This window comes from Rhinichthys klamathensis, unplaced genomic scaffold (assembly GCF_029890125.1).
Source record: "Rhinichthys klamathensis goyatoka isolate OS25496 unplaced genomic scaffold, OSU_Roscu_1.1 h1tg000003l_1, whole genome shotgun sequence".
Classification (NCBI taxonomy): domain Eukaryota; kingdom Metazoa; phylum Chordata; class Actinopteri; order Cypriniformes; family Leuciscidae; genus Rhinichthys; species Rhinichthys klamathensis.
The window spans coordinates 4,267,533-4,286,036 of record NW_026606556.1 but is presented as its reverse complement, the minus strand read 5'-3'; the positions used below and the strand labels follow the sequence as shown (position 1 = coordinate 4,286,036).

Genomic DNA, 18,504 nt, shown 5'->3' with positions numbered 1-18,504 from the left:
ATTTCGCTTTCTCTGTAGACCAAAAGTCCCTCCTCCCCGATTTTGCTCCATTTTGCTTTGTAAGATTTGTTAAAGGAGGTGTTTGGGGTATTGGACTGTTCTAGCATTCACCCTCCCCTTTTTTCTTTTTTTTTTCTGTGCATGTCATTACCACATCCATTCATTTAAGAAGCCCCAATGCTTTTCTGCAGAGTTGAACCGACGGCCACGTGGTCTGTTATCAACCTTGAGGATCTCAGCCTTATCAACAAGCCAGGGTAAACAAATAAACAAGTGTCCTGAACAGATTTAGTTTCTGGTTGCAATCCACTGGGCAAAGTTCATGTGTGAACCTTGTGCTTCCCAAGTATTTCCCAGCAGAGCTTGAGTATTTTAGTGAGCTTGTTCAAGTGTTTTTGCTAATCTGGTTTGATGAGGCATATAAAACTCTCTCTCTTTCTATCTCTCTCTCTCTTGGTCCGTTTTGTTGTGCTATCTAGATAAAGCCAGGAACCAAAAATAGCCTAGTACAATGTGACACTGGTGAGTCTGTGTTAAAAAAACAAACAAAAAAAATAGAGAGAGTGAGAGAGCAGTCACTGTGGCATGAAATTGTAAACATACACTGTTTATGAGTTTTCTTTCCCCTGTGAAGTCTACAGTAACCTGAAACATTTTTCTTTATTATTATAAATGAATTGGAAGCCCAATATTCTTTGCATGAGTGCGTGTATAATGTGCAGAGAAAGAGAGCTTCCATCTAAGACCCAACACAATGAAAATGCAATGAATTGGAATGCCTCACCGATCATAGCAGAATCAGAATTTCCAGCAAGGAAAATCTTTTCATGGCGAATTAAGTGGTGGAGGAAGAAAATGGTAATGAAAAGAAAAAAGGAAAAGGCACAGATGACAAACGCTTCTCCCTGGGCTACGCACTGCAGCTTTAAGAACTTTAGCTAAAGCTATGCAGAATAGAATGTGGAAAATTGAATTTACTAAACAATTAAGCATTGAATTAATCTACATCCTGCACTGGAGAGAGAGAATGACACGAGGAGGGAGAGAGAAAAGGAGACGTGGAGGGGGAAGGGATGAAGCCCCCCCCCCCCCCCCCCCACTCAAAAAAAAAAAAAGAAAAGAAAAAAGCACTGAATAAATTGTAGCTAGCTCATTAGAGGGACAGTGAATATATCAAGTGTGTTGTTGTGTGCAGCAGGACAGGCACTCATCTCTCCTGTAACCATCTGCATCCACACCGCCTCCACCCTCTGTTCATTCTGGCCCACATATTTACTCCTTCTCTCGCGCGCCTGTGCGCTTTCCTCCGGGTGTCTGCTCGACGGCGGACTGCGCTGTGTTCTGGCTGGGCTTTTTTATATTATTAATTAGCTGTTAGATCTGTGGTGGACGAGATTGTCGGGGCAGTTATAAATAGACTGGAGTGCACCCTGGAGATGTCACTCACCCTCGGCCGAGACCCTCCCCCATTCCCATGGGGCCGAGCGACAGCCTCCCACAAGCCCCGCTGCTCTTTTGTTCAATTACAGTTAATGCAATAGTTTGCTATTTTCTCCGTTCTAATTATATTTTCAAGTGGGATTTGTTGTGCGTAAAAAACATCCTTTTACGTGTGGGCACTCTAGGGCTCTCGGTCTCCAGGGTGCTGTACCATTCTTTTCCACAAAGCTCTGAATAAACAAGTTCCCTCCATTTTTTTTTCTCTCTCTCGCTCTTTCTTTGCAAAGAGTTGTAGAAACTGGCAATTTCGGTTTTAACTGTTTGCTCCCTGGGCATGTGTTGTAGATTACCTCTTACGGCATACTTTTGGTATGCTGCAGAATACACCATTTTTTTTTGTGTGTGTGTGACTGTTTCTGGACATTTTTGAAAAATATATCTAGAGCCGCTGGCACTATTTTGGCTTGTGGCAAATATATCAAATGCAGTTTGGTTTGTTCCATTTTTTATTATTATTATTTTTTATTCAGTATTTACATTTATATTTATGGTTTTCATTCTAAGAGATCAATATTTACATGTTTAGTTACCTCAGGAGTGTAGTTATAAAATCAACAGAGCTAAAACGTTCCATTTTCCAAACTGCTTGTCCTTTATATATTTATGTTTGTTATGTTTGCATTTAGACATAATTATGAATAATATTTTTGTACACTTTATTTTAAGGTGATATACATGTACTTACTATAGTAAAAACAGTAAATTATCCGGTAACACTTTACTTAAAGTCTTTGTCTATAATGCATTATAAAAGTATTCATAATGTACATCATAATGTATTATTTCTTTTCATAAATAATTGTAACCAAAGTTCAAATGCATTATAATATTCACAGATTCCTTGTTACATCTGATACTGGTTGTTTGTTGAGTTTTAATGCATTATACTTTCTAATGGTGTATTATGATGCATTATAACTGTGGTTACAATTATTCATGAGACTATGCAATGCATTATAAGATTCATTACAAAGCATAATTAATGAATTAAAATACTTTTATAATGGATTATGCATAAAGGCTTTAAGTAAAGTGTTACCAATTATGCATAATTACATAGTAACCCAAACTCCAACCCTAACCGTAACTCTATAGTAAGTACATGTAGTTAATTAATATTACTTAGTACTAATTTGTGTAAGTACAAATCACACATGAATACAATGTTGTTGTTTTTTGGCACGGCTATGTTTGTGCATACGTGTAGTAATCTGTGAGTGCAAAACTCTTCTCAGATTTCCACATACATGAAAAGTTCTAAAGTCATTTCTATTTAATATTTTGTCTATTTTGATTATACTTTCAGCTTTCAGTGAGAATACACCATCTTAACTATGTTTAGCACATTATTCCATGTTTAAATCCCTAGAACTGAATATTCACCTCAAAATTGGCATATAAAAAAAAGGTCTAAAGATTTTCTGGGCCTGCTATTGAGCATTATCATCTCTGATGCTCATATTTTCCTCCCACACTAATGTTACTTTTGTGGAGGCACCCTGTGATAAGAGGCAACATCTGTTTTGTTCTATAGTACAAGTAGGCCCTGCATGGGGCTGAGTGTGTGCAGGCCTCGGCTCGCCATTGTTCCGTCCACTTCTCTTTATCCCCATGTCTGCTCCATTTGCCACATACCATCCGCCCAACAGCTGACACTTTCTCTCTATTATACACCTAAGCTTAATTGTCAATAGGATTTCTATCTTTTTTTCCTCCTCCTCTTCCCAACTTCAAGGAGAATGGCTCTTATTTGATTTCATTTTGATTCGCTAGGCCAGCGACAAGCGAACAGCCTCACTCTCACACACTCACACACACACATATACCCTCCCTCGCTCTGGGATATAAGAGATGAGTGACTGGCTCTTGTTGTATTCAGAGTTAGCCAGTTCATGTGTATGGACAGGCATACACATCTTAGCTGCTATTGCTAATTCTTCTCTCATTGTCTTTATTTTTTGTTTCTGGATTATGGATATTCTGTCTTGGGTAACACAACTTTTTTTTTTACTTACAATTTAAATGTGTTAATTAAACTAGTGCTGTATTTGTATTTTATTTTTTACAGTACCTGCCTTCTGTTTTGCTACATTCTCTTGGTTTTGTGTGAGTCTAAGGAAGCCAGTGACTGGGTTTGGTCCATAAGTCTTGTAAGCTTTGCTGATCGAAGTGCTGTGTGAGGTTGTAGGGACTGATATAAGAGGATGAAAAACAACAAAATGAGGAACATCTGATAAAGCCAGCTGTCTTTGTAACATGGGACTGTAGCGTGTGCATGTTTTCCTGTGATCTGATGCCTGATTGTCCGCCTTACTCTCTGTCTGTCTCTCTCTCTCTTTCCGCACAGACCTCATGGAACAGAGACCATGATGATACAGCTTCTACACGCTCCGGGGGCACACCGGGACCATCCAGCGGAGGACACACATCGCACAGCGGGGACAACAGCAGCGAACAAGGTACAGTTCTGAGACATCCTTTGATGCATATGTAAGGGAAAATGTACAGTCACCCCACCATTATCATAAAATAAACCTTAACAGTGTCATCAGGACTGTAAATTGTATTGCATGTTAAACAACTACTTACCAATGAAATGAAACAAAGGACATGGAATATTGATTTAGAAACAAGAGGAAGTAGCAGAGTTGGGTAGAAAATATGGGATAGCGATCACTTGTATAGTTTGCAGAATACTTGACTATACCGTGATTGACCAATCAGAGTCAAGTATTCCAGAGAGCAGTGTAAAAAGTATGTTTCTATGAAAGTGTCAGTATCTGACTATGCAAATGTGTCTAGCTTAACATCTTAAGCCAAGCTTGTGTATGTAGAGAGCAGGAGAGAGTTAAAGCAGATGTTTAGGCCGTTGCTGGCCGGTGATGTGGCGTAGGCCCATCAGCTGGTTGTGATAAGACTGCATTAATGAACCTTCCTCTGGGCCCATCTGGACAGGGGGTCTGAAGAAAGACGCTGGTGATGACAGTCTAACAAACGAGATTTTACTCTGATGAAGCTTTATACGTTCTGTTATACTCCAGTCCAAGAGTTTAACATTTTTCAAAGAGAAAAGATAAATACTCAAAAAACAATCTTGGATATCTTCTTGGTAGGATTTCCCTCTCAAAGGAATGAAAGCCAGCTTCACTCACTTCATGTCATGTCTGTAAAATTCTAACTGTAAACAGAGTCATCAGATGTTCGGCATGGTGATTGGTTAGTTGTGTGGTTTCGCCAATGAGAACTGGCGTGGGAGGTGCCGAATGGAGGAGTGGAGGAGGGTTTCAAACAAACTGTAGGCAAAAAGCAACTTCATTTATTATTGAAAGGGATGTCAAGGCAGCAGTTTGAGGGCTGCACAGCCAGCAGGCAAAGCAGGATGAGAGCAGAAAGGACCACATTATGTTCCAGATGACTGAGCAACGATTTATTTACCAGCGCCGGTTTTCCCCCTCCACAGAGAGGGAGAGCAATAAGAGAGAGGCCGGCCCAGCCGAGTTGGTCAGATGGCCGATGACTAATGGCCGGTTGCTCGCCACACTCTGATTGGATGCCTTAATGAGCACATTTTGTGCCGAGTTTGGGCTCCTGCCTACGGTGACCTCTGCTCTTTATTGACCAAAGTGACACGTCATTTTTCACATACTTCCAATTATCGTCAGGCTTTTAATGTTCACCCCCCTCCTGAGTCCCCTCATGTTCCCTCACCCCAGTGTTTTGGATGAGTGTTTGTTGTGTCGTGCGCTAGCAGGAAGGGCCGCTGTGAGGCTGAGCTATGAACCTGGATGTATGCTGAGTTTGTTCAGCGTGAACAAATGACCCAAGCACTTTCGCCCTTATTCACGCCAGTGGAGGTTTAGTGGAAGTATTATGTTAATGTGGGTTAATTGTTGATTGTGTAAAGCAGTGCTGCTATCCGCATTAGCATGTTCTGTAAGGAGTGACTTCATAATCCCAATAAGACCATTGCTGTTAGCCAAGAAACTCATGCCAATATGTCCCCAACTGGCCCCTCTCTCAGTCTCAGACTTTCTTCTGAGATTGTTTCTTTCCATGTGCTTACACTTATAATTAGCTTTAACAAGTTATCTACCTTATAAATATCTATAAGAAAGAGTCTTGTTGCTATACTGCATATTTCCTGCATCTTTGAAATAAAAAAATAAAAAACAGTGAAGGAAATGAGAATGACTTTTATCCAATAACAGCATCATAACAAACAGTCATAAACCTTCCAACTGCAAAGGAACATTGCACCCACATGCACAACATAGTACATCTGTAACCCATCAACATAGAGATTGGCACCATAGCTGATGGTTCTAGTGGTTGCCATCCACACCATGTTTTCCATACCGCACCTAAATAGCATCTTAGGACGACTGAGGACAGCATTTTCCTTGTTCATGATTCTGTGCCCTTCAAAGTGCGAGTGTTCCCCTTTAAGGGGGGAGAAGAAAGCCCGCTCCTCCCTCACTGCACTCACAGAAACTTTCTTAGAGGAGTCCAGCAGAGACTCAGTCCAGCCCATCTCTAATTAGACCCCATATATTAGCGTAGCGTGCTCGTATGCACCCGCCTTTGTTTAACAGCCGTCCTCTCGGGGGACATCTTCTGGAATTGTATCTTGAAGCCATCTTTTCTGAGCATCCACCCTCAGTGGGTAAAAAGAAAACATATCATTATTATGGACTGTCGAGTATTGCTCACTCTGGACTCTTGGCAAGACCAGCGCCCACCCAGATTAAAAGAGACACCCTTGGGCTGCAGTGAGAACGAAGGCGATATGAACCCCTACCAAAAAAGGGAAGGGCGCGTGGAAAATGACATGCTCTCGCATACGCAGAGATCATGCTAAGTGTTTTGAAAGGCTTTGGGTTTCTCTGCCTCATCAAAGGGTCTGGGAACAAGGTGATGACTACAGGAGTCAGATATGTATCAGCAATTACCAGGACCCATTTGCGAAAGGCCCCATGTGTGCCAAGTCAAATAGTTCCTGTGAGGCTCTTGTTATTGTCTGCATAAATTTACATGCAGAGCCACGGACTCCAAAACTGTACTGCGGTAAGACTGTGGGAGCCAGTCAGAGCTCAAAGCGAGTTATGAAGTTCATTTACTTGACCAAACTCGACTGGAATGCCTATTGACGAATGCGACCATTCAGGTGTGGTGTAAACAGGTCAATTTACTGTAAAAAACCCACTGAAATGGCCTAAGATGTGTGAACATTTTGGAATGTGCTGGTAAAAAAATATACAGGTCAGTGAACAGTACTGTAAATGTTACGTGGACTCATTTGATGCTATTACTTGTGCCGAGAAAAGCTGCAGCTAAACTTCATGCATCAAACTAATCATTACTTTGCTAGATTGATTGTGGTGAGTGCTATTGTCATCATTGACTTAATGGTCAGTTTGCTACCGGCCTGTGTGAAGGTCAGTCTGAGCGAGAGCTCTCATTGGCTCCTGGCCACCGTTTCTGCTCTGTGATTGGCTTACATCTGAGACTGACCAGCAGACATGGCCTCTGACAGGATGCCAGCGAACCTCTGAGGCTGGATCCGCCCACCGAGCCCCCGCCTCACGTGTTTGTCAAAGTCACCCGTTAATTGCAACGATTGTCCAGCAGACTGGAAGAACCCTGCCTAACCCTTTCTCTCTCGCTCTTTCTTTCGGTCTCTGAGTGCCGCCTGCATGCCTTTGCATTTCTCATGTGCTATTTTCAGTGCTCTCCTCAATTGCTGAGTGCACTACAATGCTGATCACTTTCCTTTTTGATTTTACAGCAGGGTCCTGGCTTTGTTTATCTCAGTCACTTTGAGCTGTTAGGAGGACGCTTCTCCATTCGCTCGCTGTCTGGATGCCCTTGCTCTTTGACTTTGTTTTTTTGCTTTAATCGTGCCTGGTGTGTGCGAATGTTGTGCTTCAAAGAGCGATAGGGGCTCTATGTTGTCATTCAGGTGTAGTCAGTCAGTGGTTGTTCCTGCCTCACTAGATTCTCCTCTGTGCATGCAAAAGTGCTGCACACAGGAGGGGGAGGCTGAACGCTCTATGCTCTCTCCGTGTATCAGTGGCAGCACGTTGGTGGGGTAATCTGGTTAAATCAGAGGCATAATGGCTGATAAAAGGTGTGCGGTTTTTATAGTGCAGGGATCTAAGACCGGCACCGGGCGGCCCGAGCAGCCCCTGCTGTTTTTCTCTCTCATTCACATCACACATCACATCATACACACCCACAGAAGGAGCAGAGAAGAAAGATAGAGAGGGAAAGGCATGGAGAAAGCAAGGGATCACAGGAAAAAGAGTTAGGTACCAATTCCAGTAAGTGCAGGTAAGCGTTTGGGAATGCACATGCTTGACAAGAAGTACGAAATCAAAGAACAATTTTTATTTGACACAATGCACCGTGTTCTCTCTTCCAAGCCCCTTTGCATGATGCGCTCATGAATTTCACATTGGCTGAATTGTGCCATTACAACAAAGTCATGGAGATGCTAACCGGTGTCAGCGAGGGGCACGTATGGAGCTGTCCTCTGGGAAGGATAGCGTGTGTAACTTAGGGGAATCTGAACCACTGTCGTGTTTATGACCCCACTGAATCTCAGTAGTGATGGCACAACCAACAATCTACCACTTGTTTCTCCGAAAGCGATCAGCACCAATGGCTTTATGGCCCTACTCCTGATAAGACTGTATGTACGCACAGCAGTCCCATGGTGAAAAAAGGGGAAACGCCACTGGTTCCCACACCAAGGGACAGTTTGCCTTTAGGATTAGGGTGATGTCCTCTGTCATGTGGGAAAAAGGAGAGTGAAAAGTGAGAAAGTGCAAGCAAACAACCTCCCCCCCCCCCCCCCTCCTTTTCCCCATATATCAGCTGTTTCTTCTGCTTTCCTAATCATTGCCTTTAACTAGCTTTCATAGTCTAATTGAGCACCTTGTCTCTGGGCAGATAATACTCATAAAGCTGGTATATAAAGTGTCACTGTTGTGTTTGCTCTTCTGTTTGCTCTGGGATTTAACTACTGCTGAAGTACTTCTCTTATCCCCCCCCACCCATGACCATGTGAACTCTGGGAGATGGATGGCTAAAGTGCTACTGACATCTTTTTCTTCCTCTATCTACTGTTCTTTCTCTGAGCTTTCTCTGATATAAGAGTTTTGTTCAATGTGGTAATGTTGCATCTCTTTTTGTTGTAAAGACTCTCGTCATCCTCTTAAAGTTTATTTTTATTTTTGTGCCTCTAGTGGTACCAAAAATGTTTTGAAATTGTTTAAGCAACCCAACATCGTCTCAACCAAGGGTGTGGGGCGGGACTACTTGTTTATTCGAGAAATGGAAGAAAGGGGAGCATTTGAAAGCCATCATACTTTTTGCAATTCTCTTTGGTACCACTAGTAGTGCAGAAATTCCACACTTCGCCTTTAAGGGTGTTTTGCCCTAGGGCGAAGGAGTTTCGGGTTGGAGTCATTTGCTATGTGATGTTCAGTTTAAGTGGGAAGCAGACGTAAATTTAGATCAAATGCTATAATTGTGGTGTGTTAATGATGTAGACACTTTTCATCTGTCTCCATGTGTACAGGAAGTCCTTCTAAACCAACCCTCCTTTTCTTGCCAAAACCAGATTTTTGGTGTTTGCTGAATATTCCCTTCACATCCACTCACTGTCATTATAGCTCATCTGCTTGTACATTCTCAAAACTTGAAATTGAAAATTCTCTTTTCTGATGTTCTGGTCAGCAACATTACTGCAAGGTCAGATCCACTGTAGAATGATTGGTCATCAGTAGAATACTGATAATTGATTACAGAAATAGCTAGTGGAAAAGTGCTCTTTTTCGGATATCCGCTTCATTCATAGTTGATTCGTCAGATGCAGGGTCACTGTTGAGAGAGGGGTCATGTTTTTTTTTGTTGTTGCACAATTTCTGTTCCTTTTCCTGATCTGCTCCTAATGACTGGGAAACCCCATGGCTCCATTCAAAAAATCCCCACGCCGTGCCCCGTCATCTGATCTGTGCTGTAGAGGTTCATGTGAATTTGGCAAATCAGCGCAGCTCATCACTGACGTGTCACAATGCATTAGGTCTGTTTTAGAAGACCTGAGTGAACATTACTCAGCACGGCCCGGGAGGAGCAGTGCAAACCCACTGAGTGTCTATCAGATATGCTGTATCCAAGTTTTTGGGAAAGAGCTGATATCGCCCAATGAGATATGCTATCACCGTTTGGTTCGCCTGATAAAGAAGGCAGGAAGGCCAGAGCAGGGAGGCAAAAAGGAAGGGAAAGGAAGGGAGGGAGGGATGGATGGAGGGGAATGTTGGGAAGAGAGTTTGAGGAACAGTGAGTGACAGTAAACAAACAGGCTTTAACTCTTTGTTCATTAATCAGATGCTCTTGTGTGGCTGTGTCACATGCACTCGCCTTAGTTTATTTAGGCCTTTGATAAAGAGATTAGCAATCTCTTTTCGGGTTATCCTCTGCCAAAAAGACGTCTCTTGTTGACGATACTCTTTACAATATCCCCACTGACCTGTAGGAGCTATTCTAGTCAACCACGATGAGCGCCTGATATATTGTTTCCGAATAAAATTAGATTAAAAATATAAATCTTTTTGCAGCCATTGCAGGAAAAAACATTATCCCAGCAGGATAATCCTCCCGTGATCTGTAGGGATGTACATTCTTTCTCTAAGCAGGAGGCCAGTCTTTTTATTAGCGGTATCACAGTGGGTTTGAGTCCAGCTTAAAGCCACAAACAGTATTGTGCTAATTTTAGCCTCCAAAGAGGATGAGGATGAGTAGCCTGCTGCTAGTTTGCCATATGCTGCCCTACCGATAGTACTGCATGAGGAATATTTTCCTGCCGATAGTGACTTGGACTGTGCATGTGAGGTCCTGGGACTGTTACAAAGACTTGTGAGCTGTCCAGAAGAGATATGACGAGGTGATGCTTGGTCAAAATGTTCTCTCTGATAGACCAAACTGTACTCTCTGATTGTCAGTTTTTTCTTCCATATGTCTATCTCCTCATATTTATTCACTTTTTCCAGAGCCTTTTTGGCATGTCCATAGCTGTTTTCCTTGACATGTTAATTTGCCCATATGAATAACAATGTATTTTCCACCACTTGACACCAAATAATTCAATTTTAAAACGTCAGAACTTCAATCGCAAAGACCATTAATGCATGAAGCCCAACAAAGAACGAAGGAATTTACCAAGCCTTTTTGGAGACACCCCAGAAAGTCAATTTCATGCGAGCAAACACCACCAAAGCTCCATATTTGGGGAATTTGGCTTCCCTTGCACTGCGTGCTAAAGCTATTTGACCTTTGTATTTGTCACCAGAGACTTCTCACAGAGAGGGATTATTTGCTGGGGTGCTGGAGTTTTGGAGTGGCGGTGGACGAAGGTGTGTGCAGATGGAGGCCGGTGCAAAAAGCACCAGGGGGAGGGCTGTGTTAACAACGGGCCGAAAGCTTGACCCAGGACTGACCCTTACTAAACAATCCTCTCCCAGAGCCTAGCCCTGGTCTTTTGACATGGATACCTGCTGAAGGGATTTAGGGGTAAAGATAAAGACCTCCTCAAGCGTTTCTTTTTTTTAAGATTTAAGGAGTGAAAGAGAGATAACAAACAAACAAAAGTTGTATGCTTTTAGAGGGTGTGTATGTGTATGGAGAGAGGGTGTGTTTGCTTAATGTGTGCTTGAGAGAGAGTGAATGCATGTGTGTGCGAGCATGCGTGCACTATTTTTTCTTCTTTTTTTTGTGTGCAAGCCGTAACCCGATCACCAGCAATGCCCTGGGAGCCCGATTGAGTCAAAGAATGGCAGGAACCAGAAAGATTCCCAACTTGATAACCTAAAAAATGTCCAAAAAATTCCTCAGAGCTGTCCCTGCTCTTTGTGAATATATGTGTAAGTGCGTGTGTGTTTGTGGTCTCAATAGAGGACTGCACAGCCGAGCTGTAATGGTATCGCCCACGTCCAGCCGGCCCTGATATGTTGCTGTCAGGAAGCAGACGTTCAGCCCAGCTCTGTTTCCGTCACTTCCAGCCCTGAGCCTTATCTCCCTGGTTCACCATAAGCTGATAGAACTACAATTCCTCCACATTCCCTCTGCTCCACTTCCTGTGGCCTCAGCGTGTCTGACAGGGGTGAATTTGAGGCCTTCGTTAGACTGCAGTAAATTTAGGCATAAAGGATCTGTCACTTTGAATGAAGGACAGCATTTTATAGAAATGCCTCCTGATGTTACAGTTCATCCTCGAATTACTTAATTTTTCCTATGTCTTTATTTTTAATCATTTTCACAACCAAGGGTCAAGGTTTGGCTGTCTCCATTGAGCTGCTTAACATTTTTTTGTGGAATCAGTGATACCATTCAAACATTTTGTGGCAATATTTAAAAAAGAGAGACATTTATACATTTTTATTCATCAAGGATACATTAAATTGATCAAAATTGACAACATGTTACAAAATATTTATATTTAATAAATGCTTTAATAAACATAATAAATCAATTTAATAAATGCTTCATTCAAATAATCCTTAAGAAAGTATCGCCATTTCCCCAAAAAATGTTTAGCAGCACAACTGTTTTTAACATTGATAATAATAATCATAATAATAATAAGAAATGTTTTTTTTGAGCAGTAAATCAGCATATTAGAATGATTTCTGAAGGATCATGTGAGACTGAAGACTGGAGTCTTTTGAATCACAGGAATAAATTACATTTGAAAATGTATTAAAATAGAACACAGTTCTTTTCATTTATAATAATATTTAGCAAAATGACTGTTTTTACTGTGTTTTTGGATCAAATAAATGCAGCCTTAGCGAGAAAAAGAGATGTCTTTCAAAAACATAAATATATATAAAAAACAAAAAATATATATATATATATATATCAACACATAAATCTGTAAGTCACCAGCAAAAGTCTTGGAATTGTGTTCTTGTATTAAATTTCTTCCGGGAGCACTTAACATAACATAAAAAAAAAAAAAAAAAAAAAAAAAAAACCTTTCCTCTAAATCCTCGCTTGCCTGGCTTATGCTACTCCGAGCTATGTCTGAACTTTGTATTTTGAGCACTTCTTGCGTTGTTTTTGCCTCTTCACGATGACTCGCTTGGTTTAGTCCTCAGTTGTAAGTCGCTTTGGATAAAAGCGTCTGCTAAATGACTAAATGTAAATGTAAATGTTGTATTTAGCCAATCTGTTTTCAGCATTATTAATCCCAAGGCATATGTAAATGTATATCTAACCAGATGGAATTGAGATGAATCAGAGTGCTAGCTGTTAACTTTCTCCAGTATAAATAGACTCTTTAGGTGAAACGGGGGTCTTCTGCAGTATGTGCAGACATAATGGATCTGAATGAGGAGCAGCTTATCATTGATAAAAAAGCTATTTGATGTTACATTTCATCCTTTGGATGACTTTTTCCCACCACCATCTTTTCAGTAATAACAGTGCCCGGGTTTTCTTTATAAGCAGGGATCATTGTGTAATTCTGCCATACAATTCACACTCCATGTTAACTACATTTAAGAAACGCAGGGGAGGCTATTATTAGAAGTGAAATACCCTCACATTATCTACTGTACTACAGCCCAATGGATGGCGATACGCTGTAGTTGGGGAAAATCCCTGTGCATTAGAGCACTTATCTCAGCCTGTGTCATTTAGATAGCTGCCATGTGGAAAATTATCTGCCAGAAGCCAATAATGAAGACCGATGCAGTTAACCACACGTCTCTGGTTGCGTTTCGCTCATTACTAAAATATACCAAAAAACACAAAGGAACGATACAAAAGCGTTTGTCTCCAGGCCTCTGTCTGTTACAGATATTGAAAAGTTGCTGTTCTCAATTGAGTCAGAGGATGGATGTCATGTCTTTATTTGGCTGTGTGATTGTGCATTGTTTTAGGTTCACCTAGATTAGATGATGAGAGGTTTAAAAGCGCTCAGATGAGTTGAATTCCAGGCAGATTGCTGCAGTAGTGCTGTTGTTGCGACCAGCGAAGGCTCTTAGCTTTTGTTGCGAGCCATGTTCCTTTTTTTAAAAAACACTTTCCTCTCAGCCATCCGGTCTGCCTGGATATCGAACAAAGCTGGCCCTGGAGAAGGTGTCAAAAGCTGTCTGAGAGAGAGCGAGAGAGAGAGAGAGAGAGGGAGAATAGAGCATGTATACTCTTTGTGTGTGTGTGTGTGTGTGTGTGTGTGTGTTGCCTCGGTGGAATCAGAGGACTCTTAAAGTGTTCCCGTTTGAACCTCACCAGCCTGCCTTTTCTGCCCGCCTTATATCTTCAGATTAAAAAAAATTACAAAGGAGAAAAATCAATAGTTACACAGTAAAAGTGCTCGACATGAAAGGGTAAACTCAGGGCCCTACACTTTCATTTGACCGTTTCCCCCCCTCGACACACAGACCGGAGGAAGAATGAAAAGAGGAGGAGGGGAGGGAAAGGGAGAGAGTGAGAGAGACCTCAGTTTAATGCTGTGTTTTTGCCCCTGGGCCTCAGTACGCTTTCCAATGTGTCGGGGGCTTCAGTGGAAGTGACCCCTACACAGACATGGACGAAAAAGAGCCGTAACATTTGCAATGACATTTTTGCCATCACCTGTGGGTATGTCAGCGGCCTGATCCCGGAGACCTGGGAATATGCATGAGGAGCTCTCAGCTAGGACTCACACGGGCGACTCCATTTAATTAGAGACATTATAACACTGAATATGAGGCACATTATGCATTACCCTCTCTCTGTTAGCCCCGCTGCGAAGCGATGACAGAGACGCACGAGGTATGGCTGAAAGACTTGTAATTACACTCTTTTTCCCCCTCAAATTATGAATTACAGATCTGTCACTGTCATCATATGTGTAATATGAGGGGGGGAAACAGTGTCATTATTTAAGATGCCTGCAGTTATTTAAATCGGTCATTATTTACTGTCATTATATCAAATGAATCCCGGGTAATTACAGATTGTAATTATGACTCTTCGCCGATTAGTATTTACAGTGCTATTTTTTCTTCATAATTATAAATCGAAAAAGTAGCTGAGCATTAATACACACACATGCACAGCTATTTATATCACAAGACACAAGTGATCAATTCTCAAAGAGCCAAACGTAGTCGACATAACTAAAGATCTGCCACATTGCCGCCATGTCGCATCTCATTAAACCCTCTATTTTCCTTTTTATGTATCCTTCCAAGTCAGAAACTAGAGGAGCTAAGGCCATTTTGCTGGAAGAGCAAGTGATTGCAGTCAGCAGACCGCTACTAATGTTTGTATGTATTTTAGGAACAGAAAATGTATGGTGGGGCAAGCGTGCACGGCAAGCTCCCTGCTAATCTGAGTGTCTCTTGTTGGGAATCATACCGCAGGAATTCCTGCATGTTCAGAATATTTTTGAGGTGGGAGGCGCTTGTGACCCATGCAAAGGGAACCCCCGCTGCCTGGTCCATTCTAACCATGTGAATGGCCTGAATACAATGAACCCGGCTTTATCTTTTCTTCCCCGACCCTCCCCTCTTCCCATTTGCCCACTCTCTTTATATGCGACTCTGTGTGTGTGTGTGTGTGTGTGTGTGTTAGAGAGAAGGAAGAGTGTGTGAACGTGTGTGAATGTGTGCAGAGTGAAAAGAAGGCGGATGGCAGGCCCTTAAGGCTGAGGTTTTGCAGGACCAGGAAAGCCGTGGTACAGTCATATGAGAGTGTGTTTGAATGTTAAGGGAGAGTGAGAGAGCAGCACAGGTCACCTGACTCCCTCCGCAAGGAGAGGCCAGAGGTGCTCTAGAAATCATCCATGGACCAAATGTGGTGTAAAGCAAAAGCCAATCTGTTTCCACAGCTTGGCCCCATCCATCAGACCATGGCCAATAAAATGTAGTCAAAACACTTCTTAAAATTGGGCAAGAAGCTATACAGCATGAGCAATGACAGCCTGACTTATCCAAATGTTGAAAATATTCAAATTAAACCCTGATGAAAAACAGCATACATTGTGTTTTAGATTCTGTTATCCCCAATGGCCTTGTTATGGGTGACATGTCTACATTTCAAATGCAAAAATAACATATTGCTAATAACTAAGCTTAATTGCTTAGATAAACAGTTAGCCCTACCCCCAAACTCACACCATTGGTTGATCCAATGCTATTATCATGTCAGAAAATCACAGATATTACACACTAAACCTTTAAACTAGCTTTACCAGCCAGTTCTGTTCTCTGGACAGAGCCATCATCTAGACCTAACCAAACCAACAACTAACCAGCCTGACTGGTCTTTTCAGCAGAGGTGGTAGATCTCCATCTCAAAAAATGTAGCATCAAGTCATCTTTTTTGTAGCATGTAAATTAACGCTTGACATTGTGCTTGATGGATTGGAAGTGCCACTCTGCTAATTTGTAAAGCAGCAGAAAAATGGCTGACACTTTGGAGTTGTGTACGCACACTGCAAGGGGAACAGGTAGTGCCCTTTTTGAGTAATCGGATCATAACAGATTAGCCTACATCTCTCTGATAATGTCAGAAAGCGCCTTTAGTAAGTTAGAGAGAGTGGTGGAGATAGAGAGAGAGAGAGATGGCTGAAGAGATCGAGAGAGCAGGAGACAGGTATTGAGATGGAGCAGATGAGCCAATCAGAAGAGCTGGCTGACAAAGGCATGTTGGGAAGCTAACCTGATTTTAGCAGCAGCCAGGCATCTAGAGCGTCACATGCTGATCTCATGCACGGATGTGTGTGTGCGCGTACGAGGGGGTCATAAAAAATTCTCTCCCTGGTTAGCCGCGGGGCATCCTCCTCAGCCTCTGGCCTGCTCCAGTCACTGGCCTGCTCTCTAATTGCTGCATAGACTCCACCACACATGGCCAGATGAGATGACATTTTCTTCTCTGTCAGTGGCGGACCGGACCGCGCGTCCCCCCTCCCTGCAGTAGTTGCTAAGACGCTGTCATAACCCATTAGCAGTTGGCCAAAGTTCGCCCGTGGCATTTCCTCATGGCATCAGCGAAAAGGCGCATAAATCTGCCAGTGGAGCCTGCTGCTGGACTAATGAGGCTGTGAGCTTGTTTATGGACTAGCATCATTTTTATGATTATTTCCACCTTTTCAGTCTCGCCGCCATCATTCGTCTTTATTTGGCGCGGGTAGAGTGCGGAAGCTCGGCAACGGGCTGACATTTTGAAACGAAAGTGCCATATAGACACTGCCACATGCCTAAGCCGACACACCAGTGCTAAAATAGATATCCCTAGTCGAATAAGGTGAGCCAGTATTAAAGTGCACTGAAGATAAAAAAAAAAAAAAAAAAAAAAAAAAAGACAGCTATAAGCATGTTGAAATAGGTGTCCTGAACGTACATCTCTGTTACAGCCCTAGAAAAGAGTCAGGGAAGTGACACTTTTTTAGCCAATCAGAAATGCTTTCTGCTTGTGAGACGTTTTGCATGTTTGAGTTTCGAGGACAGAATGGATAAAATCTCTTACAACACAATGCCATATTTTTCGTTGCATGTAACTGAACAGTTACTGTGTTGACTAGCAATGGGATGACAATTTGGCAGAAACTTTCTGTATAGACACTGCCATGTGCTTACACTAACACTGCAATGCTAAAAAAGAGGTGAAATTAGTACCAGACACGACTAAGTTAAATCGGTATCAAATTGCGCCAAAAATGGAAATCCCAATAAAATTGACAGCTTTCGTTTCCCTCCCCCTCGTTTGCCTTCAAGGTGTAGGCCTTAAGAGGTTAGTTTTTAAGGAAAATATTGGGGAAGAGAGGTTAAATAGTTCAAAATGGCTAGAAGAGGCGGAAGACCAAAGCTCAAGAGAGCACACACACAACAGAGTTACCTCAGACATCACTCAAACGGCCCCTGCCCTTTTTCACTCTTTCGTCGTGCCCCCCTTCCCTCTTCCTCCGTCTGACCTGATATCCAGTGTTTGCTTCTGTTTTGCTAACTCGCATGGGACAAGCCCTGGGTTTATTATTTTAGGCTTTGCTGAACACGAACTAGTCTTTACACCGGATTTGAAGCATTTGCTTCTAATGAAAATGGTGTCTTAGATTACAAACCAGCGGTGCCACTGCCTCTCCAGATGGGAGCTGGGAAGTTCTATTTGCCTAAACACAGTCGGAAGACAAACTGCTCTCTGAGCCAGGGCTGTTTTTGGCATCAGTTAATGATGTAATCGAAACTCGCCTTTGACAGCTTTTAGTTTTGATTTTTTCTTGTGTCTGTGTGTGTGTTGGGGGAGGGCGATTCAGCTCTGGTCAGTTTCTTAGTAAGTGACAGACGGAGGGAAAGTGCCCTTGTGTAAAAGGCAAAGCCATTGTATCTACATAAGTCTTCACTTAAAAAGTCTCAGCCTTTTCTGGGGCTTCTCTCCTAGGTAGAGAGGGCTGGCGGAGTGTTTTATATGGAATGTAGAAAGCCTTCGCTCTCCTAATGGCGTATATAATTCAGGTGCCCGCAAGGCATGCTTTCAGGAATTCTTTTGCCTGAGGTAATGGGGAGCAAAGACTCTTTTAGACCCTTGATTATTCTATTGATGCATGGAGCTGGGAAAAAAATTATCTCCAACCGGATTACTGCAGACATTTCCATTAATTATCAATGATACAGGTGCCTTATGTCGCTGACTGAAAGCTGCAGCGAGAGAAAGAGTTAACCCACCATAATCTCTCTGTACGAATAGCGCTGGGGCTTTTGGAAGTGCTTTATATGTAATCAATAAGTTACTCTCTTCGTTCCTGTGCCTCCGCTATTGAAACGCTTGCAACGTGCCTGTTGTTTGCCTCGCTCGTGTTTCTTTTATGGTTTATTATTTGAATTGCGGGTTCATGATAACAATTATCAGAAGTCTTCTCGGTGGCGGGTTCGGGCTCTCATTGAGGGAGAATGCGTACGATAATTGGGGGATCCGAATAAAATCAGCGTACGCAAGCAAACTGGCAATGTGAGGCTG

At 42.3% G+C, this 18,504-nt stretch overlaps 1 protein-coding gene across 2 annotated transcripts in view; it reads left to right on the top strand.

The window, feature by feature from the left end:
- The window catches only part of meis1b (Meis homeobox 1 b), a 62,575-nt gene that overhangs the window by 10,532 nt on the left and 33,539 nt on the right, over positions 1-18,504 (top strand). For both annotated transcript variants that reach the window (XM_056249802.1, XM_056249809.1), the window contains exon 7: positions 3,848-3,959. In XM_056249802.1, the coding sequence (XP_056105777.1) occupies positions 3,848-3,959 (112 nt within the window). The remainder of the gene's footprint in view (positions 1-3,847; positions 3,960-18,504) is intronic.